This window comes from Heliangelus exortis, chromosome 2 (genome assembly GCF_036169615.1).
Source record: "Heliangelus exortis chromosome 2, bHelExo1.hap1, whole genome shotgun sequence".
In the NCBI taxonomy this organism is placed as follows: domain Eukaryota; kingdom Metazoa; phylum Chordata; class Aves; order Apodiformes; family Trochilidae; genus Heliangelus; species Heliangelus exortis.
The window spans coordinates 70178049-70202329 of NC_092423.1; the positions used below are offsets into that span (position 1 = coordinate 70178049).

Genomic DNA, 24281 nt, shown 5'->3' on the forward strand with positions numbered 1-24281 from the left:
TGAGCAAAACCTATGTGGATTGAAGAGATTTCAGGTGAGGATTGGGTGAATATATTATTTTATTTGTATCCCAAGCTCCTCTATGAAACTCACATCTATCCGTTAGTATTTAAAACTCAGCTAAACTTCTGATATTGACACTATGAAATGATCAGCATCTCTTCCTTCTCATAGCTTTGGTAAATACCTGTCAGGTATGAATCCCGAGGTGAGTTTTAGCTCATTGTAAACCCCAAAGCAGGATGCCTTCAGCACACTAGAAGATCTCAAAGCACTTTGTCCCAAATTATTTAAGCAGCAAGCAGATGGTGATGACGTTTACTTACTGCTGAACTAGAGCAGATTTCAACTAGTGACCTAGCAGTGTAGGATCATTGCTGCCAACCAGTCCTTGCACAACACAATCCTGCCAGGTAGGACTGGCAGCCCTGACAGATGTGCAGCCTTTCCAGCATCTACTTTATCTGCCTGCTCTTCTGAAGATATATACCTCTTGAAAAAACACATCAGGAAGAGTTTTAAATAAACCCCTGGAATACGAAGAAATTGAAAAAGCAGTGCTCTGCAATTAGTTGCCAGACTCTACTCCTCCCACCACCCTGTGAAAAGGAGCATAACAAATAAATAAAATGCAATATTCATCTGTTGATGCCAGAAGAGTAATTCAGCTAATATGACTTCCCACTCAGTGCATAAAAGCATGTGAATTGCTGAACTCAGGTCTCCCAGCCTGCTTTGTCTGCTGTATGTCTTTAATCTGTGTACAGTCTGCATTCTCCTTACTCAGCTCCATGGCCAGCACAGTGATGTTGTGCCAAGAAATGTCCTCCCGGTCTAGAGGTCTTGCAGTCATCAGTGCTCCTGATGTGATGTCAACGTAAAAGAACCGCCCCGGATCACTGCTCCTGTCAATCGAGTATCTGCAAGAGTACACATGAAAAATATTACCCAACCCTTGCAAAAACTGTGTGTTATAGCCAATGAAGTACCCCAGCAATGGGAATCTGCACAGCAGATCCACAACCTATGCAAGTCTGCTACCTATACAAAGTGCTTCATTGATTTGTATAGGTACAGAGTGAGATGCTTGAAATCTGGAAGTTCATGTAGCTAATGGCATTTAACAGTGAGTACTACTTGAATGAAACTAGAAGACAGGAAGATTTATAGGAAGAACCCTCAAAGCAAGGCACAGATGAGCATAGAACTCCTACTTTACAGAGAAAATCTTGTCAGTGAGGAGTGTGATTTCTTTTTCTAAGAAAAAATAATTGTGCCCTTTACTTGGGCACAGTTCAGACAGGCTGAAAATTGCTTTACATTTTTGCTCATTCTCTGGGCACCTGGGCTGACAAGAAACAACTGTTCCCTTTCGTTGTGCTTTTTTATTCTCTTCTCCTTCCTGGAGTGAACTTCATCTACATCCTGGACCATCCACTGATGGAGCCATATCAGTGCAAGGGCATAGCAGCAGCCAGAAAAACAGCTCTCTCTGTGAGGTTGATTCATCTTAATTACTGAACCTGCCTGTCCAATATCATGTCAGTTTATGCTGGGAACAAGCTTCTCACCCCCTTGAGCAGAGGAGTGTGTTGGTACCTGTAGGCCAGAAAGCTCAGGCAGGAAGACAGATGATTGACAGCTGTCACTGCTGTACTTGGTCAGAGGGACTGCTTTGCAGGGTGTGTTAGACACTCACATTCATCACCTTGCTTTTAAAAGCAGTTTGCATGAATTGCCTCCCTAGCTGGCTATGTCAGCATGGTAAGAGATTCTTTGGCAGAAGCCACATATACGCCTATGTAAATGCCACAGCCTAGAACAGATCCCAAACTTATTCTCATTTTTCTTGGTTCTTTTTTTGAGGTTGATAGGAATTGTAAACATTAGTCATAATGGATGCTGACCAGGGCTTGTCTTTATGATTTTTTTTCTTTTCAGTATAAATACATTCACCAGGACAAGCATGTCAGTCTGATCTTAATATGGGCATCTATTAAACAGTGATATGAGCTATGCTGGGAAATTATTTTATTTTTTTTTTCAGAAATATCAAAGAGGGCTGTGTTATAGGTTTACTTCCTTTTACTTTCTTTTTCTTCTCAGTCTTTCCCATCTCTTCTTAAATAAAGATGTTTCCGAGAGCTTTTATTTATTTAGGAAGTACTAGTGTTGCTATATTTTGCTGTAATAATTATTCTTGCATGATGGCTATAAAAGGAGTTTCTCTCTGAAAGTTTAAGGCTGAGTATATGAAATTGAATATGGCCTTGTAATTAGTGTTGTGGTATTAATCACCAAAGTCAAGAGGCACAGGTGGAGTCTTTGTCTTGATTCTCCATATAAGTTCTCCTGTTAATGATACATGCTCCTTCACACTTGTTTCTGCTGAACTCTTCAGGTAATCTTCTTGAATCACTCAAAACCAACCATGGAATAATTCCAGCAATCAGAATTTCACAGTGTGGGAGTCCAGATACTGAACACTGGAAAAATGAGGATTTGATAGTTCCCCTGTGTTTAGTGAGCCTTTCTGACGTGTGTCCTGGCTTTTGCGTTCTTGAAAGCCGGGCAAAATAAGGGGTCAGAATACAGTTTTGATTTTAGATGGATGTAATCTTTTCTAGCAAAATATGTATCTGGGATTTTGGTTTTCTTATCTTGCCTTGCCATGTGCAAAATGAATACAGAGCAAGCCTACAACAGACTGATACTGCACAGAGTTGACATGGACAGAGGAGACCACATAGGAGGCAAGGAGAACCAATTCCTAACATTTGCATTTTAACTAGCATTGCAACTGGTATTTTTTTCCTTCCCTTGTTTCCTCTACCCTAATTGTTTATGTTTGTACATACAAAGTTTGGGGGAGGAAGGAGCTAAGGAGAACAGGGGAAAGAGGGAGGAAGGGAGGGAGGGAAGGAAGGAATATAGGAAAACGAGAAAAAGAGAAAAAAAGAGGAAGGATGTGTGGAGGGAGAAGAGTTACAAAGGAACCTGTGCATGTTTGTGACTGCTTTGGGTTTTTTTTAAATACATCTTTGGTGATGCGTTCTGTGCTTTAGAAATTGCTGTTTCATCAATGGTAGTCACTGGAAAACTCTGAAGAAAGCTAAGAAAAACCTCATTAAAAATAACAATGAACACATCCACCCTCTGATAGTCTGTAGAATTATGCTTACACTGTTTTAAGTTTTAGAATTATGCTTACACTGTTAACACTGCAGTGTTTAGATACTCCTAGACAGTAATTAGCATAATGGGACGTGGGTGGAAAAAAAGTCTAGGGTAATGATATTGTGATACAGACAGCAAAATACTTAATTTTATTAAAGAATTTGAGACAATGTCATGAGAAGTATGATAAACTATAATATAGATAGAGAAGAGGTATATGTAAGGTAGCAGAGATGAAAAAAATAATTAGAGTAGCAACAGAGAAAGCAATATCATTAAGAAGAACAGGCTTTGTGTCTACTTAGATCTCTTAGTTGAAGCCCACAGAATTGTTCACATGGATTTCACTTTCTTCAAAAACTCCAAATACCCCCTTCTGTATTTTCCAGGACTTCTCCTGCAAACAGACAATTCAGAAGCTGGACTGTCACCCAAGGTGTTTCTAAGATGAAAGAAGCAACCAGCCTGCTAGGATTATTAACTGGCAGTCATTTGGAGCTTCTGCAGGTGAAAATTAGTATGTGGGCTGGCCTCAGAGAAAAGCAGTCTTCTCTGATATACTGGGCTGACTTGGCAGCCACTATGGAAAAGAGCGCAGCAATCACACAAATCTGCTCCTTTGGCTCCTTGCTGAGTTGCAGCTAGGAAGCTCCCATGGTTGTAAATACTCTCTTACCTTGCTTAACTCCTTCTGGGAATATCTAGCTTTGCAGCTTTGACCAGACACTATATAATTCAGGGGTTCATGAATATTTATTACTGTGCGTTCAATCTACTCCAAAAGTAGCTGTGTATTTGAGCTGTTGGCAAAAGCAGGCTTGGAAACAGAAGGGGGAGAGAGGAGAAGAAAATTGATTACCTTACCCCCAGTAGGGCAGCAGATTCACAGTGATGCTGTCAGGCTTTGTGCCAGCAGAGGCACGAGGGTCTGGGGTTTGTTTTAATGTACACTATCAGGAGGTACCAGACCAGTTCATTGCAATGCTAGGTGCAGATGTTCTCCATACTGCAGAAAAGACAAGGGTGAGTTCCTGCATTGCTTTGGCAGTCATAGCAGGGTGGCTTGGTGTGTGAGATTTGGTCTGACTAAACCCACTGATTACTACCATGTTCTAGAAAGAAACTGTGCCTCCCACCCGTGCTGTTTCGGACCTGTCACTGCCTCACCAGCTGGATGTACCAGAGTGCTCCTGGGGGGACACACAAAGACAGGACAGACCTGATGGAGTTGTTGGTCACGTCTGGGTCCTTGGCAGAAATTATCTGTATGGTGGTTCCAATCTCCACGTTCTCGGGCACTTCCACGAAATAGAAGCTGGGCTCAAACACCGGAGGTTCATCTACATCCTCCACTGTGATGTGGACGGTGGTGGTGTCACGGAATGGACCCAGGTTCAGGAACCGCATTTCCAGGTGGGGGTTGGCACCCTCTACTTTCAAGGTGTAGCTTTTTTTGCTCTCAAAACTTAAAGGCTGAAGAAAAAAAAACAACCAAGCAAAATAAGGCACACTGAGCCGTATGATTTAGGCTACATAATTTTAATTTTCAGAATTAAAGAGATGACCTCTAATATAAAATGATGCTACTTTTTAAATACAAGCAAAGCTTTAATATGATTTTCAAGGTATTAAGGGTAACAAAGATAAGTGTTTGAAGATGTAGACAAACCTCTGAGTGACAGTAGTATTAGAAATGGCACTGTCTTAATCTGTTTTCGTTTTTTTTAATTTGACAGCTGAACTGAAAAAGCCAGGGGAAATATTCTCAGATCATCTCAGAATACGTATTCTTTCATCCTTCTTGAGGAAATGAAAACAAAAGTGGCCACACCACCGTTGTGTCATGAGTCACACGATGCATTTCATGCCACTCTGAAGAAAATATAGACAGAAAAAGACAGTATGGAGTGCCTGGAAATAAGGTGAAGATACAAAAAAGGGGGTTCTGGTGGCAGGCACAAGGATGCTCACACATGAGGTGAAAGGTCCCAATTAGAATCCTATTTTCTTCCTAAGGAGACTGGAGTCTTGTCTCTAGAGCACTCTGCCAAGCTGCTAAAGGGCTCCAATGAAATTAGGGAACAGGTAAGACTCTCTGCTGGGATTCTGCCCCAGTTTGTATCAGTTCTCCATCCTTCCTACAAGTGGGGTTTTTCACTTCCTCAGTAAGTGTCTTAAAAGCTGGTTCACAGACCAGGAGTGCTTAGAGCTAGGATTTGAACCTCCTCCCTGCCTAGAGAATAGTTTGATATCAATCAAACACTATGAGCTACCCATGACCTCTTCCTGCAGGAACCCTTCAACTTTCTATGAAATACTCAAGTGTTAAAGTATTATTTGGGAGTGGGAATGGCTTGGTTTTTTTTTTTTTTTTTTTTCCCCTAAGATAATGGATAAAGGGGGGTCATCTTCCTCTTTTAGTAGTTTAGTGAATTTGATTTTCTATCTAGATAAAACTCTTTATTTGGTTAACATGGATATAGAAATAATTAATAGCAACACTGAACTTCTCAATAAATAATTTTTTCATCTCTCTTTCCTCTTCTTTTCACAGATCCCTGAAGAAAATATAGCCTCTTCAAAACTTCCTTAGAACTAAATGGTGAGTTCCATATATAACGTACAATTTACCAGTCTCGATAGGAGATGACTAAAAGCAGCTAGCAAACCAGAATGACAGCATGGAAGGATCATTCCAAAGCATACAAAAGTTTCACCAGATGAAGTACACCTTACAGAGGATACAGCCATACTTCCCAAGTTGCAGATAGAAGTTGCAAGCAATCCAACTGTGATTAAATGGTCAAAACATTTTTATTTGTATAATCAGGAGAGTTGTAATGCTGACAACTAGCACAAAAGGATCCCCTTAGTTGGCACAGATCCTGAGCAAGACAGACTTTGTTCCAGGAAAGAAATAGCCCAAATCTCAGGGTCGCCCAGTGGGACATACAGCTTTTTGTTCCATGAATGGCTTTCAAAACATGAGGCTTTATTCATACGTAGGGATTTGAACATCCTGTGTAGATCTACCATGTGCAGGTTCAGCTCATTCAGATTCCAGTCAGATCACTGCTGTTCCCATCCAATGCCTTTGTTTCTCTTATTCAGCTCTTTCTTTTTAAAGACAGTCTTCTTTTAAAACCTTGCCCCACTAGACAAGGGCAAGGAGATGGGGAGAAAGATAGAGAAGAGGGATGCCAAAACAACTTAAAGGCAAAGGTGTAAAGAGTATCACTGTAGCAGTGAAGTCCTCCTTGGCCAGTCATAGCCCACCTCTTTTCTGCCCTGCTCAACAGTGCAACTGGGCAATTCTGCATCCATGAAGCACATATGTGTTTAAGCAACATCATCAGCAGTTTCACACACCCAGGCATGGCAGAGGTGATATAATACGGGCCTCAAAACACCCTCTGGATACAGAGAAGGCTTCAGGACTTGTCTACTGCCACAGCAGCTTATTTCTTCAGAAGTGGAAACATTGCAGTGATGCACAAAAGCTCACACTTTGACAGTAAAATTACCAGTATGGAGGCTCTGCCTATGGATGCCTGATGAAAGACTGGAGTTCTTGAAACTATAAAAACTAGGATTCACTCAGCATTTAGTACACGGGGGTGAGGAATGAAGACTGGAATAGGAACTGGCTTGCTTGTGCTGAGAGGAGGTGGCAGTCAAGTATTACTGGAGTTGTTGTGCAGTGATACAGTATGAGCTGTGCAACCTGTGGCAGCAGGTACAGATGATCTGAAACTTGCTCCTGCTGCCCTTAGTTCCACCTGGTAAATCTGTGACTACTGCAGGCATAGCAGTTGCCAGCAAGGATTTAGCTACGTCTGCAAACATATTACCCATTACTGCAGTCATTATGGTCTACCCATTGCATATTTATGCATTGTAAAAATAGCAATAAAATATATTCACATGACCAAGCAACACTTACTGTCCATCTGGCACAGAATGTGCAGTGCAAAGCTGCCTAGACACAGGCAAAGAAAGAGGCCATTATATTTCATAGTTTCTCATGTGAAGAAAACTGTGAGGAACATTGCAATGTACACTAAAAAGCTGAGTTTTAAAAAGAGCAGTTAAATCACAGAAACACTTAATAGCTATAAAACCCAACTACCTTAGCAAAAGACATAATCACCCAGAATGATCAAGTTAGAAAAATGAGAAAAATGAAACAAGTGTGCCAGGCCAGCACATTTTAGATGCTTCTGGATTCAGATCACCTCAGTTTGCCTTGGACTCCATCATCATCCGTGTCTCTCCCTCATGTGCCAATGCCTTTGCATCACTGCACCTCTCTTTAGATTTGTCTTCCACAGGTGCATTTAAGCCTCTTTCCAATACTTGTCCTGGGAAGAGGGCGAGCAGGTTGCCAGGCTGCCTTCTCCTGTGAACTGAGAATGCTGGAAATCACAGCCAAGAGGAGAGGCACCCATGGAAACCTCTCCTTGTCCTTGTCTTCATTTGTCTGGTGCACTGAGAGGTGCACAATGCAGGTGGGATTTAGCAAGAGCTTCTGTGATACAGGGACTGGGCAGGAGGGCAGAAAGGCTCCCAGGGCACTTGGGATCTGTGCTGGCTGGGTCACCCAGCACCCTGCCTGCTGCAGGCAGTGTGAAAGTGAGGGAATGGGAGAAGGGGGAGGTCACCTCTGGGGTGAGTATCAGCCTCACAGACAAGGAACTTTGAAGGAGCTGTTAACTCTTCAGGAGGTGCTCAACATTTTGCAGGATTTGTGGCCGAGATAAGCGGTCACAAGACTGCAAGCAGTGGTCTTATTTGTAACTGTAAATTCCAACTTTTTGATGCCCATGATAGAAGCCGGATTAGTGCTAGTTATTTTGTTTGGGAAATCTGTCCAGAAAAATCAAAAGGAAAGTTATGCTTTCTTTCAAAGAAGATTTTGTTGATTTCCTTGTGGGTTTAGAAGTTCTCCTTCCTTCGACATTGATACCCTTTTCTATCAACATCAATTGATTTTTTAAATTTTTTTTTTCAGCTGAGTGGATCCAAAGGACAACTTTGCTAATGTTTGGCTTTTGATAATCTTAACATTACGAAAAGCTACAGGCTTTAGAGAAAACTACAGGCAATAGAATTACGTAAGTATTTACGTACAGTAACCATATTGAACAGTATGTACCTGATGCCAGTACATATCTGGTATGATTGATGCCATAAATTTTAGAACTCCTCTTCCTGACATACATGAACATCTAGTAAACCTGCATTCATAATAACACAAGTTAAGCTTATTGAAACATTTACTCTGAATACACTATTTTCTTTCAACAATAAATGAGTGAAAAATTACATTAGAGCTTTCATTCAACACCTATTTCATTCCAGCAGACATGTTTAACTTCAGGGACTCGTGTGCATAAACAAGAGTAGGAGAAAGACAACCATAAGTACATGTCTAAATATTTGGCTGTAGGGCACAGAGTCTTGCAGGGTCAAATCTCTCCCATGTATTGTTCCATTTTAGTGCACAACTTAGTCCCAGGCTATTTAAATGAGGACTATACTTCCTTAATAGTACAGTAGATACGCTTAGGCAGAAACACGGTTACAATTTCATAACCTAGAAACAGAGCTGAACTTCTAGCATTTATGTAAGATTGTAGAATAAATATCCAATAGCAGGGAACCTAAGCAAAATGCTCTGTGCCTTTCTGCATAGCCCGAGGTACGGAGTACTAGCAGTTTCACAGCTGCCATTTTTGAGACAGCTTCTTCTAGCCTAATTAGCATTTATGGATCTTCAAGCAGCAATTACAAAAAACAACTGCCTGGGTTTTATTGGTTTATAAATAATTCTAAGGCATGCTCTGTTATTGTTTGTGGGACACTGGAGTGAAAAATGTGTACAGTTCAAATGCAAATATTGATCTAATTTCTTGCATTGTAGGATAATTAAGCTACAGAGAATATTTAAATAGATGAATTGTGAATCAGAACACTCCTTCAGTGGGGAAAAAACATGTTTATGCTAATGCTGTCCCCACTTTTTAAAGATTGCTCCTAGGAATGCAGTCTGCTTTCATATTTTAGCAATGAATGTTAAAGAAATTGTGGTTTACAGCAGGAAAGGGGCTACTTTCACCTAATGGGAATCAAGTTTATACAGGCGTAAGGGAATGTTGCACACATAGAATGTAACCAGGACTGTTAGCCATATGAATTACCACAAAAAGGAAATTTATTACTACCTTTCTTACGGTTATGATGCCAACTTGGTAATTAGGATCAGTGTTAATGTCAAAGACATCCAGTCCATCTCCATCCACAAGGCTGTATTTCATCTCTGCATTAATGCCTTCATCCAGGTCTTTAGCAACCACACGGCCCACGGTGGAGCTGACGGGAGCGGACTCCAGCACACTCATCTGATAATGCTCTGGCACAAGCAGTAGAGAAGGAAAGGGGAGCAAAAAGCAGGTTGTGAAAAGGAGCTGCAAACTGCAGGGGCATGCAGCAGTAGATCATGGCAGGCCACACTAATGCATAGCCTGCAGGGAGTCCGTGGTACCTTCCCCAGTGCTCAGGGGTGGTGTGATTTCCTTTGAAAAGCCACAGGACGACTGAATCGCCTGGGAAAGCTTATTTAGGTGTTTGTCATGTCAACAGGTTTGTTCTGTGAGTGCTTTTCAAAACAGCAATATACCTGGGAATGGGAACTTCAACTAGAAAAATAGGGCAATTAACACCAGTGCTGTTGCCTGATATAAAGCAGGATACGAAATAGGACTAACGGGGGAGGAATCTTTCGTAAATTCAGCTTGTACAGCGGGTATAAACACACAAGTTTTGAGCACCATGGTCTGTATAAGCTTCTTTTGAAACCTGAAGAAGGCTTTGAGAGCTCTGAAGCTCCTGTTTCTTCCAAATTTACCGGTTACTCTATTAAAATACATTACTTCTCCCTACAAATCCTGTCTTGAGCACATTTGGTGCATCACTAATTTGCTTATCCGTAAGCCTGGGGAAAGAAAAAGCTTCTAGTTTAAAGACATATTTAAAAAATAAAAATAATTTAAATGACAATCTGTATTGTCATTTACATTTGTATTTTAAAATACAAATACAAAATACTTCTCTGCCATCATGCTTCATGTTCACACCTTTGCTGCATTCTCTGTTAACTCATTAACCCATTATTGTTATTGATCTTTACAGGGCAGAAAACACCAAGGGTGGAGCTTGATCTATTCTCATTTTTCTTAATCAAGAGTTTGATATCAAGCAATTACAATTGATGGCACTTTCAAAACTAGGTTGGCAATGGTGCATTCAACAAGTATCTCTGCCTCTCTGTCAGAAGAAGAAAAGTGGACATTGATGCTTCTTGCTGATCTTGATGGAGTGCCTTGGCTTAGTGGTGCAACATGAAGAAACAGATGGTGAAAAAGAATAGCAGCAAAAAGAACTGCAGTAGTTTTTATTTCTCAGCTAGATGGGAAAAATGACAAAGCCAAAATGGCTTGAGACTGATCTACACCATCAACAGAACTAGATCTCTTTAAAAATTAACCCCCCAAATTTCTTCCAAATTTTTAGCAGTAATATAGCATGCAAATTTGCTGTAAAAGGCTTTTAAAAGGAAAGAGCAAAATATTGCAAATCCTGATTTGAGATTCACTTGCGTAAATACAAAGTAACAATTCTAATAAGTTGCCTATTTTTGCATCCAATAACAGTGACTGTTACGTATCTTAGGGTTTAACTGTAAATTGCCAAGGTTTAGCTAAACCTTTCCTGGAGAGCATCCTGTATGAGAACCCACTCTACACTGGCAGCACAGCTACCAGACGCTCCCCTGCAGTGGCTTGGCTGGAGTGATGAATGAATTATCTTTCAACTTCCAGCACTGCCACATGTCACTGATTTGACAGACATCTTTTTGGAGATAGGATGAAAAGTGAACCAGGGCAGCAATTAGCAGCCAAAGGCACTGGCCATGACCAATCTAGGAACACAAAAGATCTTCTTTGCTTTTCCTTTTTCCAGAGGTCAGAAACATCTTCTGAAAGACAAGCTGGTGAATGCTCCTTGTTGCCATTTTCTGAAGGAGAGTTCCTTCTCTGTCCATCTCTAATTGTCACTATCCCAAGTTTGAAAATGGCTGTAATGACAGCAAACAGCAGCTGTACAACTCACTAACCCCTATTTGCCTCTCCTGGTGCAGTGAGTACTCACTCTGTGGAAATCTGGGTGGATTGTCATTGACATCAGAGAGGGTGATGTTGACTGTGGTTGTTCCAGCTAATCCTCCCAGCTGTCCACCCATGTCCTTGGCCTGGATAATCACTTCATAATATTCTTTTGCTTCTCTGTCCATGTTCATTAGAGCTGTCCTAATTAAGCCTGTGAGATTGAAGGGGGAAAGAGGGGTTTTGGGAACAAAAGAAATGTCAGTTAGAGAGTGCACAAACAAGGTGGGGTGATCTGGTTCCTGCATCATCTTCCCCATGTCAAGAAAGAGACCAGAGTCTGCATTCAGTTGCACCTTTCCTGGCAGAGCAAAGCTAACCTAAATTAAATTTAGGTTAACAGAAGGTGAGAATTTTAAAGAAGCTCAGTTAAAATGCATCAGCTCTGGGACAGGCTGGCTGTTCAAAATTCAAATGTTGCCTTCCAAGGAAGATGAAAAAACATCTTGGGATCAGAGTGTGCTTCGCTCAATGAAGGCCCTGCCCAGGCTAAATACTTTTCTTTGCACAAAAGGTGAAAGTGAAAGTCCTTAGTAAAAAGACGTATCAAGAAGAGTTTTCTGGAGTCTCCCTACACATGCAGTCCTGGAGCCAACCTGCCAGAAGTCCTCGGGCTTTGCTCGGATCATTTGGGACCCATGTTGAGGGCTAGGAATTTTGGGGGCATACCTCTGGTTCGGGCAGGTTGCTCCTGCTTCGGAAGGTGCTCCCGCGACCCTTCCCTTCCTTGGGAGCAGTGTCACTGCTGCAAGAGGACATCAGGTGGCAGCAGCACTTCTCTTACCGAGGCTGCGGGGAAGCGGCCGCTGCCTTCGGTACCGTGTACCGGACCTCGCCTCCCCCGAGTCAGCCGGGTGGGTGTCTGCCTCGGGGTAGGGATGCTCCCCATTCTTTCTCCCGTGGGCGTTAGGTCTGCCGGTGAACGCACTCCTTTCCTTTTCACCCGGCTGACCCCACTGAGTCCTGCCTTTCCCCATGGCTCTCTGCCGGGTTGGAGGCACACAGCCTGTGTTTCAAGAGCTGTCAGACTTGTAGGCATAAAATCATAGAATTGTTTCCGTTGGAAAACACCTTTAAGATCATCAGTCTTACTGCTAACACAACACACTACCAAGCCCACCAGTAAACCTTGTCCCTAAGCACCACATCTATATTTCTTTTAAACACCTCAAGGGATGGTGACTCCTGGGCAGTCCTTTTCTAGTGCCTGACGATCCTTTCAGTCAAGAAAGTTTTCCAAATATCCAATCTAAACCTCCCCTGGCACAACTTGAGGCCATTTCCTCCACCACTTGTTACTTGGGAGAAGAGACCAACCCACTCCTCCCTTCAACCTCCTTTCAGGTAGCTGCAGAGAGCAGTAAGGTCTCTCCTCAAACTCCTTTTCTCCAGACTGAACAACCCTCATTCTGTCATCCACTCCTCATAAGACTTGTTCTCCAGACCCTTCATCAGCTCTGTTGCCCTTCTCTGGACTCACTCTGGTCCTTCCAGTGAGACCCATTACTCTGTGAGGGACAAATATGTGCCAGGCCCAGGCACCACACAACATGCAGCATTTGCACATTAGGACACTATTAACTTGAGTGATCTGCGTGTAGGCTTTATTTTTAGCAGAAAGATAATGCATGGGTTTAATAAAAAAGCAGTAAAAAGATATTGCATTGGCAATTATCACCGAATGTAGAAGGGAAGAAATAGTGACCAGTACTGAACAATTCACAGTATGCTATTTTAATCTTGCTACATGGAGTTCTTAAGAGTCTCATCCTGCAAAGTTGAGTGACTCCCATGAAGTGCTGTAGCTCCTCAAGTCCCATGAATATAAATAAGATATGAAAATGCTTAGCATTTTGTCAAGAATTTTTTAGATATACACATACTTTGTAGGGAATTTTGCACTCCTGGCTTGTTCTTAATACAAAGCAGGCTTGATCTAATAAAAGACACCAGTGTCTAAAAACCAGGCTCTGCCATGCATATATTTGGGGTCTCTGGTATTTGGAGAAGGTCTGGTCAGGACACCAGGAGTCAGTGCCAGGTCTGTGTTCATGCCCTTCCAAATGAGATCCACAGGAGCATCCATGCCAAGCAGGGAACTTTTGATGCTGCTGCACACAACTGATCAGCAAGGAATTGATGAGGCTGGTGATGAACCTTAAAACCTTCCTTAGGGTTATGGAAAAGGCTCTACCATTTCTTTCACTAAATGTAGTAAGGTTCATTCTCAAAAAAAGAAGTAGTAAAGAGCAGAGGGGATTTCTTTTTTTTTCTTTTTTTTTTTTTTTTTTTTTCTGTAACAAACAAACGAACAGATGGTTTCTTACTGTAACAGTATTCCAGAACAAGGGATGAGGAGAGCCTCAGCTTTTCTTTGAAGCTGTGCCTTCACTTATTCATTCAGTACCTGTGAGACCAGTGACAGAACAGTAACAAGAATACAGTTCTGCAACCAAGAGGTTGTGTTGGGAGGTTAAGGATAAGGACCCCAAATGCTTCTAGAAGAGAGGTGTATTGAAATGGGTTTTCCACTATTGAATGTGTTAACCACTATCCATCTATATAAATGAGTTGGTTGTTTATGCTTCACCTCTGTTTGAGAAGAACACAAGAGCTGCAGTAGCATCTTGGGCATTACAGAATACTGCAGGTTTGCACTGGGGAAGCCAGAGAGAGTCCTGGCAAATGGTTTCTAGCTCACAGCTGTAATCAGTCCACTGTGAAGGCTGACACTTCTCTGGAAATGTCCAGAGATGCAGGTCTAAGTGACTAGGAAACTACTCAGTGGAGACAAACAATTTCCATGGGTTAAGTTCCAACCAAAAGGGAATGATTTTGGACTGAAGAGCCTAAGTTGCACTCTAGCAATTAAATCTGTACTGGATCTGACCCTTAATATTACTGGTTTGCTTCCTTAGAAATCATTCAGTACTTAGGAACTGTATGACTATGCCCTTATTTGTCTGTGGTTGATAACCTGATTACAAAATGAACACTACTGTCTTATTTATTTTGTAATGAGATGAGGAAATAGCATGCCACATACAAGTTTGGTTTTGGCACCTACTCCATAAACCCTAACATTCAGAAGTAGATTATACAGTGTTTTTTCTGTTTTGTCCCTAAGGGCCCAGCAGTGACTATCATCTCATGAGTTTCTGACCTTAGCACTACAGACGCCCTTTAGAAACTGTCAAAACCTGTCAGATTCCTCTTTTGGATATAAACCTTGGATATATATGGAAAAAGAGACATAGAAAGCAAGCAAAATAGAGGGAGTGTCCTACAGATAAATCTAAGGTTATTTACAAGAACACCCTTAGGTGAAACTACTCCAGATAACTGTACCCTTTAGCTTGCACTTTCCAGTCCTGGTTGGTTCATACATGTGCTTTTTTTTTTTTTTTCCCACTAAGCCTTTTTACTAATTAAATATCCTGAAGACATTGTTGCTATGATAGAAGCCAACAAGAATATTTACAGCACCAAGCCGACCCAGCTCCCAAGCTGCAGGATATGGTGACTGGGATGAATATATCATTGCAGAAAGCACATCCTTCTTCTGGAGCTCATTACCCATAGCCTTGCTTTAACCCTCACACAGTGCTGCTCTGTCATCGCTCCAAGCCATAAAAATATGTTTCTCTGACCACAGTCATGATCCACTGCCTTGTCTTTCTGCTTGAAATTTTTTCTTTCTGTTTTCACACTGCCTCATTCCCTAATGAAATAACATACCTGTCCGAGAGTCCACAGAGAAATATGGTTGCCCTTGGAGAATACTGTACACTACTCTTGCACTGTTCCCATAGGTTGGGTCATCAGCATCTGTTGCTGTCACCTGGATAACAGAGGTACCTGGCAAAAAAACCCATCAGGTAAGACCTTACAGGATGAAGACCTGGCATGAAAAGTACACAGTTCAAAATAAATTGACATGCCTAACAAGAACTTTCCCATACAAAACTTCTTCATTTGATGCTCATAGTGCTTGTACTTATTGCTTATACTTGTATCTCATTAGCATAAAGAAATTAATGGGCATAAATTCATCATGCATCTATTAGACAATCTAATATAGTAAGTACTCTATGGACCACGGTTATAGAATTGCTGATCTAATTGTACTTTGTTATGGTTTGCAGAGAGCTGGTAGTTTTATACTGCTTGCTTCTTTCCCCCTTTTCTTGATTTTAAATGTCATTTAAGGGTAGCTCAAATAAGAGCTATGGCTATGCTGACATAAAGGATGAACTGCTGTCGTGGGGCCATGGATGCTTATGTTGACTAAGGTATGGAAATTGTACAGAAATAGTGAGTGTGAAGGGTTGTATCTCTGAGATAATCTCTCTGTGATATTGCAGTTTACATTGCATGTCCTAGAGATTATACACTGCTGAAGTGCCTTTTGGAACCTGTACAGGTACAGATATATTTTTTTCCTTCAATGGGTTTTCAAGGTCTGTTTCCTCTGAAGCTAATAATGGTTTGAAGGTGATGTAGTTTATCAAGAACAAAGAGAAGGTAAGGCAGAACTGTTTGAAATATATATGAGTTTTGACTCCTTAAAATGTCAGACAATGCCTTTATGAATGTATCTAGCCTTCTACATAATGTTTTATGTTAGAAGAAAATCCAGTGTTTCTAGATATGCACTGGAAAATAAATCAGAATTCAAGCTAGCCATTGCCATTAAGATACATTATTTCTGAATGGAACTTCTGTATTAGATGCCTGTATAGCTTTATGTCAGCATACTATTGAAGAATGAGAAGTTGAAGCATAACTGTAACTTCAGGACATGTGATTTATATGGTATTATCTCTGCAATGACATCATGGAGACAAAAAGCACAGAGCATCTCCCAAAGAAAGAAAAAGTCCAGAAAAACAGTATTTTGTGACTAGTGTATTTGTTAAATGGAAATGGTTTCTCCTGACTTGTGTATGTAGGAAGGCTTCTGTTTATCTTCTACACTGCAATAACAGGACAGTCTTTGACATGACCCCATTCATTGAAAGCAGAGAGCAAACGGGATGAGGACTTTGAGATCCACTGAACTGTGTTTGGTGCAGGCTTAAAGAGATTGGAAAGAGTAAAGCTGCCAATAATTGTTATCCTGTCTCCATGAGTTCTAGAGCTTCTGGACTGCATTTCAGCTCTCAGTACAACTTCCTAAAACCATGTTTTTTTCTGAATGGTAATGGATGTCTAATGGTCATTACTATTACTGCCATTTGATGGCAGAGGAGAAGGGGCACTGCTGTACTGCAAGGATGCAGTGCTGAGGATGGATGGATGAGGATCCTTACTGAGGATGGCATGTTCAAATTGCATTTGTTTCTCAGCTCTCCTGATTCCCCTGGTGTGTTTTCTTTCAAGCGGGCCCAGCTGATGGTGGTGTGTATCCTGTTATCCCTCTTCTGCAGAAGTCAGATCCCTTGAGGGAAACTCTCCTGACTTGCAGATCTGGCATAAGGGGCAAAAGCTGAGTCCAAGAGTTGGGGAACAACTTATGTTTTAGTGACCACTTCCAATCTGCTTATAGAGGAAAGAGACTCCACAAAATCTGCCTTACCCACAGGTGACATTTCTGGAACAGAAGCCACATAAGGCCCATCCAAGAACTTGGGTTCGTTGTCGTTTATGTCTTGGATTTTGATGATGAACTCTGACTCCGGTTCCATGGGGCGGCCCGTTCGCCGGTCCAGAGCTTGCGCTCTGAGGGTGTACTGAGACCTTTCTTCGCGGTCCAGTCGCTGAATGGCATGAATGTCCCCTGTTGTGTCATCGATGGTGAACACAATGCCAGCTCCCTCTCCTGAGAGGATGTATTTGATCGAACCATCTCCCCTGTCCATGTCAGAGTGGAGCTGTGAAAAGGAATAGGATTCAATTAAGATCACGAGCTGGGCAAGCACCCTCTGAGAAACACCGAGCCCGTGAGCATCCTGAGTCTTTTGGTCTCACTTTTGGGACTCACAAGCTGTGAACTTGTTTTGCTGAAAGAGGCAAATACTCAGTATTATAGAGTTGCAATTAAAAACCCTCTCCTCTCTTCCCATTTCTGCACCCACATCTGTGTCAGAAAAAAAGACAGGCACCCAAACAAGAACGGCCTCTGTGTCTTTTTGAAATCTGACTCAGTACAATAATTATGTGGCCTGATTTCAATGGCCATTAAGAAAGACTCATTGCCAGGCTTGGGAAAAGGTTAGGTCAGCAAAGCCACAGACTGTGCTTGCTCACATGCCTTAAGAGGAGTCAGAAATTCCAGGGGGAGCATAATGTTGGGTCAGATAAAACAAGTCTGTTTGGGATCAAGGGGAAAGAAGGATGGGAGAACTAGTCAGTCACTGTCATGATTCAAAATCCTTTGAAATTTTTTTCCATTAAAATTTTAAAAATAAAAATTAGGCTGGATCCTTACATCTTCAGGAAAAAAATATTGTTGAACAACAAGGAAGATAAGCAGCAAGGAACTTTTGACTATGTCCATGGCAGGCTACAGAGATGAGAAGTATCCTGGATTTTCTAGGGAATTAGCAAATGGGTTTGTTGCATGACTGCTAATTAGTGCTGAGCAGCCATGGATAGCTGAATGCAACAGAACAGAAGAAAAGTAAATGCAGTGGTAATTATAATCTAAAATAGAGAAACAAATCGTCCTGGGGACTGCCATTCTGTTAAACACCTGGATCCCATGAAATACTGGAATCACCGTCAAAAGACAAACAAATCACTTAATGTCTCCTACACTATGAAGATACTTAACAGTATATTCACACTTACATGCTTTTGAGGAATAAAGCATAAAGACCAGTGCCCAGAGATATTATAGGTTCAGCCCCAAAAGCCAGGAAGACAATAGACTTGAGATGCAACAATCAAAATAGGATTTTCAGAAATTGTTCTTGTGTGAATACTGTTTTCAGTTGTAATCATCATTTTGAGAAATGAATAAAGAATAGATGAATAATATTTTTAAAAAAGTGATCAAAGTGGGCTGGATTCAGTTAAGCAAATTAAAAAATCCATATAACAGATGATTATCTCAATAAATATGGTCAGAATTAAGTGTGTGTTTAATGTTTTGGTGAGCTCAAAGGACAGGAATAATTGTGGAGAATAGGGCCAAACATAGTTAAATATTTGTACTGGAGAGAAAATCTTGAAATAATAAACTGAATATACGAACACAGGATTAGTAGTATTTGAAGAAAGACTCCAAATAGAAATGAGCAATTTGTGTGGAAAAGCAGAATTCAAACTTGATGTATTTAATTGCAGGCTACTCTCTCTCAAAAAAAAAAAAAAAAAAAAAAGGAAGAAAGAAATCTCCTTACTGATCTACTTAAAAACACACTGAAATATGTACAACAGCTTAGTACAAAGGAAAAAGTTTTATAGGACAGTGGACAAATTGGCTTATCTCACCTAATGCCAGTGGATCAGCTCTTTGGATGTTGTAGGGCGCATGGTGCCACTGACTTGGGAGCCTTGGGACTTAATGACTGCAGGGACAGCAAGTGTTAAGGGCAGCAGCACTGCAAAGCAGCTGCAAGAGCTGAAGGTGCAGGCTGTGACCTTGTGTTTGGTCACTGGTATTTCCTTTCATCACTTTTCCACTGGTCTCTGAAGTAGCTACTGCATCTGAGAAGCATTGGTCCTTCAAGGAATGCTCTCAGGTGATATATCAGCTAAATGGAGGAAGAACATTCCCAGAAAAATTTGGCAGTGGCAAACAGCTACATTTAGATGACTGCCATGTGTATTAATTCACAGGCAGGTGCCAGGACTGCTAACTGGTGTGTCTTCAGGAAACACCATCTAGTGATTAGTTTAAAAAAAGACAATGGTTGTCATTATTTACCCTAAATGCCCATAACTCAGAGGTTATCACTGTTGGACTTAGTGAACAGGATGCTTCCAGAAGGAGGATGCTATTATAGTTCTTCAAATTGATTCAGAACCACTAAGCTACACCTTGGGCATTTGCTTTAGTGCATCAGTGTGTCAGTGAGAGAATGCAGCTGCTGAGACAGATACAGATGTTAGACCTGGTTGGGGAATTAGAGCTAGGCCTGATGGAAGAAAATGTGTTTTGGAACATCAGCAAGTCCTCATTAAATAAGAAAAAGGAGACAAAAAGAAACAAGAAGTCAAAGTCAAATTCGAAGTCAAAGTCAAATTCAAAGTCAAAGAAAAGATAAAGAAAGATGAAAAAAGTGAAGAAAAACAAATAGAAAAAAGAAGAAAAAAACCCAAAAAGGAAAAGGAAAAGAAAAAGAAGAAAAAAAGAAAAGAAGAAGAAAAAAAGCATCTTTTGAAATAGCAGAGGGTGTTCAGGAAATTCAAAGGACTTAGAAGAAGATACTAAATCAAACTCACAGGTTAAATTACATCTTCTGTCCAAAGCCCTATTTGGAATAAATGCAGTTGCGTAGGAAGCAAACAAGGAATGAACATGGCACTCTAATAAGAAATTGGGAGGACAAGAGGATCTCTGTCTAACTGATTTGTTAAGAACATTGGGTCTTAACCAAGGCTAGGCAGTAAGAAATGCTGGCAGCACTCTTGAAGCTACTCCTATACCCTACACCTATACAAAGCAAAAAAAAAAAAAAAAAAAAAAAAAAGCATAAAAGACTTAATACTGTAAGACAGCAATAAAATTGAAGGAATTTGGTGTCTGAAGGAACTAAAGCTCACACCATTGCTCACACCAAACCCAATGTCAGAATGCTGCAGCTTGGGCTGTGTGTAGAAGTCACTGTGTTGGAAAGGTGATCCTGTTTTAAGTTGGCTGCTTAATGGGTGCACAATAAATTGTGCTGCCATGTGGCTGACAGGAAGAAGGAGGAATTAATTTGCAGTTTCTCCTCTGCATTAAGAAATGGACTCTAGGAGGAAAGAAGCCGGGTAAGTCCTGAGAAACTGTGAAACCTGAGTTGCTTCTTTTGATAAGGATAGGAGAAAAGTTTAAGGAGGCTACATCTGCTTTTGAATGACACGTTTCCCAGCACGGGGCATGTGGATGAGTGTTGTGCTGCTGAGGAGAGCTCAGGGGAGGGCAGCTCTGACAACCAAACTGTGTCTCCATCCTTGTGCTCTCCCTTCTCTGCCTCCAGGGAGACAGCACCTACAGGGGATTTTTGTGAAGATGTGTGAATGAATTTTGGTTGATCTGCAGTGATAGTCTTTAGAAAGGCTGCATTTTATTCACTCATTAAGCTGCTGTGGTTTGAATGCCTCCTTCCTTTGAAAGAGGGCTAGAGAGCCTCTGACACTGCAAAGCCTGTCCCCCGTTCAGTTCCTGAGCACAGTTTAAGTGATGGGTGGATGTGCAAAATTCCTGCTGTAAAAAATGTGGGGGCTTTGGTTTCCCTAGTTCATCCTATTGGCCAATAATAGCTACCTCCTAGGAAAAGTCAAAGCTTCATGTTTTTCTGTGACAGAACCAGAAACCCTCTGAAGCAAAAATACTTTCAATTAGGATCATGAATGCTGGAGAAAAGCAAAAATTGTACTGACTTCACCTCAGGGAGTTTCTTTTCATTTCCCTGTCCCGAAGATATTTTGCATCTTGCCTTACGGTTACGTAGGAAAGCACATTTTCATAGCAACCTTGAAAATCATGTTAGTCAAACCTGAACCTATGGTTCAAGTCAAGGTGCTTTTTGGCTTGCTCCAGACCAACATATGTAGCCAGGAACAGCTGTAGAAGAGCATCAGAAGCACCCCTCTCTTGTGGGAAGCTTTCAGTTTATTGAAGTAAATACAGCTGGTTCTATGCTATGCAATCTTTCTCCTGACACAGTCTTGGAGAGAGCAGATGGATGAAAATGAGGCCTGGCTAGCAGGATGTTTTCAGGCTGTTGTGGGTGGTATCAGTTAGAAGAAGCTCAGCCTGGGCAGGCACAGGGCCCAGGGCTTGCTGGGGGGGCTGGTGGTAGCAGGAGCAGTGGACTGGGAGTCCTCCTGCATCCCCCATCAACTCTGTGCAGGCCCTTCCAGACTTCCAGAGCTATTTCTGAGTCAGCCTGGGGTGGCTTGGTCTACAAAATTTCTGGTCTGCCAGAACAATTAATTCAGCTCACAGTCTCTTCCCTGCTGGCCCCTTTCCTAAGGATCCCTAAGACACAGGAAGCATGAACGCGGGGGTGTTTGTGTGTGTGTGATGAATCACGGTGGGCTCCAGCTTCTTCTGAGAGCCTGTGTGAGATGAGGGAAAGCCTCACAGCAGCCCCCACTGCATTCATCCCACCCCTTGGCTCGCTGCTCTACACCCAGCTCAGGGATGGGACAAGATAAAACATTTGAACTTCAGAGGTCTGTTCTGGCATCAGAGTTCCCCGGTGTCTGGTCTAGATGGAGCAGTGCAGAGATAGGAAGCCTTCAGAACCACCCAGATATGTCAGCTCAGCAGGGTGTGGGGCTAATTGGCCCTGTTAACAGTGGGAGCTAATTAGCCCTTACACACCCCTATCTAATAAAGCTGTGGCATAAGTGGTCCTGGGGAGAGCTCATTTGTGGCAGCTTGGGCTTTTTTGTGATGGACATAGACCATGAGGAGTTGTCCCTGCTTTCCCCTCTTCAGTGGAGCTGAGAAGTAGCAAGCTCGAGTCCTGGCCGACCACACCAGGTTTTTCTGCTCCTAAAGACACAATCAAGTGTAAAACAAAGATGAATTAGCTTCTTCAAGTACTTGTTTTAGCTGAAATTCAGCTCACAGTGCAAGTCTGGATTCATTTCAGATGGAACCCAGTATGTGAAGTAGTATGTCTGGCCCTCGTTCCAAAGCTGGAAATTGCATGAAACCAAATATTAATTTCTTTAATCAATAGAGATATCAAGAGCTGAAAAGCTAGGTGCAAAGATGAATGAAGAGTAATTAGGTCTCATTTGGCAGCAACCACTAGTAATGGCATTGCTGTGGGAGGAAGGAGAACACATCTTGCTGTCAGTCACAGAGCGATAAATCAGGAGGAGGTCTTTTGAAGCCCGTGGATTCATTTTGATTTATACTGGTGTGTCTGAGGGCACAGTTTAGCTCCATGGCATTGTAGAATGATAAATACAAGACTAAAATGAGCCTGCAGATGTGTGATTATTTTTTTTTATCTTTCTGCAGATGGATACCCTGGAAAGGAAGCAGCCTTGATCATGTAAAAAAAAAAAAAAATGAAACCTTAAGAAATTGTTTTATGACATCCCTTCTTAGGTGTTATTTTTTCAGATCTACTATATGTAGTCTGCACTCAACATGGTGGTATCTGATACTCTAGGCATGTAAAATCTTAATTGTATCATTCAACCACTTCATCACACTAATGCTACCTCCCCCAACTTTTTTACACATTTGTCACCTTAGTGTAGAGTAGGAGCAACCTTGGTGCTGATAATAACCCTTTGAATAATGTGGTCAATATTTTAAAAAACTCACGGTCTTAAAAAAAAGTCAGGAAACAAAAAAAAGGAAGATGGTTACAGTGAGGTAGATTGTGAAGGCAGATATCACTGGACTGATTACCATCAGCTTGTTCCTCAATGAGCTAGAGAAAAGTGGATGCAAAATACTACAATGCCATCAAGCAGATGGGGTGAACTTATGGATCAATTTTACATTTATCTTACGTAGATCTTTGAGGTATAAGGGATACAAAACAAGGATCCTTCCTGGCTGGATATAATGATCTGTCCCTCTACCCTTCTCCCTTCTGGAGCAACTTCTCTATAGTCCACAGAATTAACTTGTGGTCAAGCTGTGGTAAACAAGAAGACAATCTAACCCTAGAGAGTTGCAGAAAACAAAAATTGAAATGTCAGTTTTCAAGAGAAACTGGCTATTTAATTTGATTGTGAGTTTCAGCTTCCAGCTGACTTGATCACAGACAGGAGCACGATCACAAGCTTCTCCCTTCTTTCCTTATCCTAATATGTCAATATAACCTTGCTTTGCCTTGACATTGTCAGAGTCCCTGGAAAGATCACTGCAGATTTTCTAATACTGCCTCAATTACAGATGGTGATTGGTGCAGCAGATCTCTTTGAAGTAGGCAATTACATTGACAGCCCCTTGAAACAGAAATTTTTCCCAAATGAAGATGACACTAGTCAAAAGCTCTTTGGAGCAGAAGTGAAATTAACGTGGATAAATTCACTGCCAGAAAGAAGGTGAAGGCATTTAGGGAAACTTTCTGTCTTTCACCATGGTCCACAGACACACTCTGCCAGATATCCTTCTGGTACAGGTCTTACCTTCCCAACATAGAGAGGGTCAGTTCCTGTGTACTCCTCCAGAACGAAGAACTGGTTCCACACCCAGCTCCGCTTCATACGCTGATGGAACTTGTCTGACACGTTGTCTTCTTGCCCCTCAGCAAAGGGCCTGGCACTTCCTGACAGGACAGTTGTAGTAAGGTCCATCAGTCCCCAAAAATAAAGGGAGACACCAAGTCCGAGCAAGCTCTTTGCATTGCTCATTCTACCTGAGGTCCACATTCGTAACTTAAAAGTCAGAACACTGTGTCTTAGGTCCCTTGAGAAGAAAGTAGGTCCTGTGTGTAGTCCTTCAAAATGCCCGAGAGAGATCCTGGATGTGAGGATGTCAGTCTCCTGTAAAGTTAAAGGAAATTCATAGGACTTTTTTTCCCCAAGGTAAAGAGTTTTCTGAATAGGAAAATATACTATGAAATATTTAATCTTCTATATAAAAACAAAATATCAGGATGCACACCTTCTGAAACTAGGGATACTATTTCCATATGAGGAGCAGAACTGGAGCCTTAGATACAAGAATCTTCAGGTTTTAGTCAATAAGTAAGAGATCTCTTCTGTGCTAATATGGCTGCAGTATTTCTTTATGATATTGATTGG

The 24281-nt window shown here is 41.5% G+C and overlaps 1 protein-coding gene across 1 annotated transcript in view; it reads right to left on the minus strand.

The window, feature by feature from the left end:
- CDH20 (cadherin 20) overlaps window positions 1–24059 on the minus strand; it is a 36992-nt gene extending 12933 nt beyond the window's left edge. Inside the window, exons 1-7 of the mRNA XM_071736626.1 lie at window positions 23664–24059; window positions 16981–17275; window positions 15141–15260; window positions 11389–11556; window positions 9402–9589; window positions 4397–4650; window positions 784–920 (exon numbers count right to left, since the gene is read on the minus strand). Coding sequence (XP_071592727.1) covers window positions 784–920; window positions 4397–4650; window positions 9402–9589; window positions 11389–11556; window positions 15141–15260; window positions 16981–17275; window positions 23664–23906 — 1405 coding nt within the window. The 5' untranslated portion in view covers window positions 23907–24059. The remainder of the gene's footprint in view (window positions 1–783; window positions 921–4396; window positions 4651–9401; window positions 9590–11388; window positions 11557–15140; window positions 15261–16980; window positions 17276–23663) is intronic.
- Window positions 24060–24281: the final 222 nt, after the last annotated feature.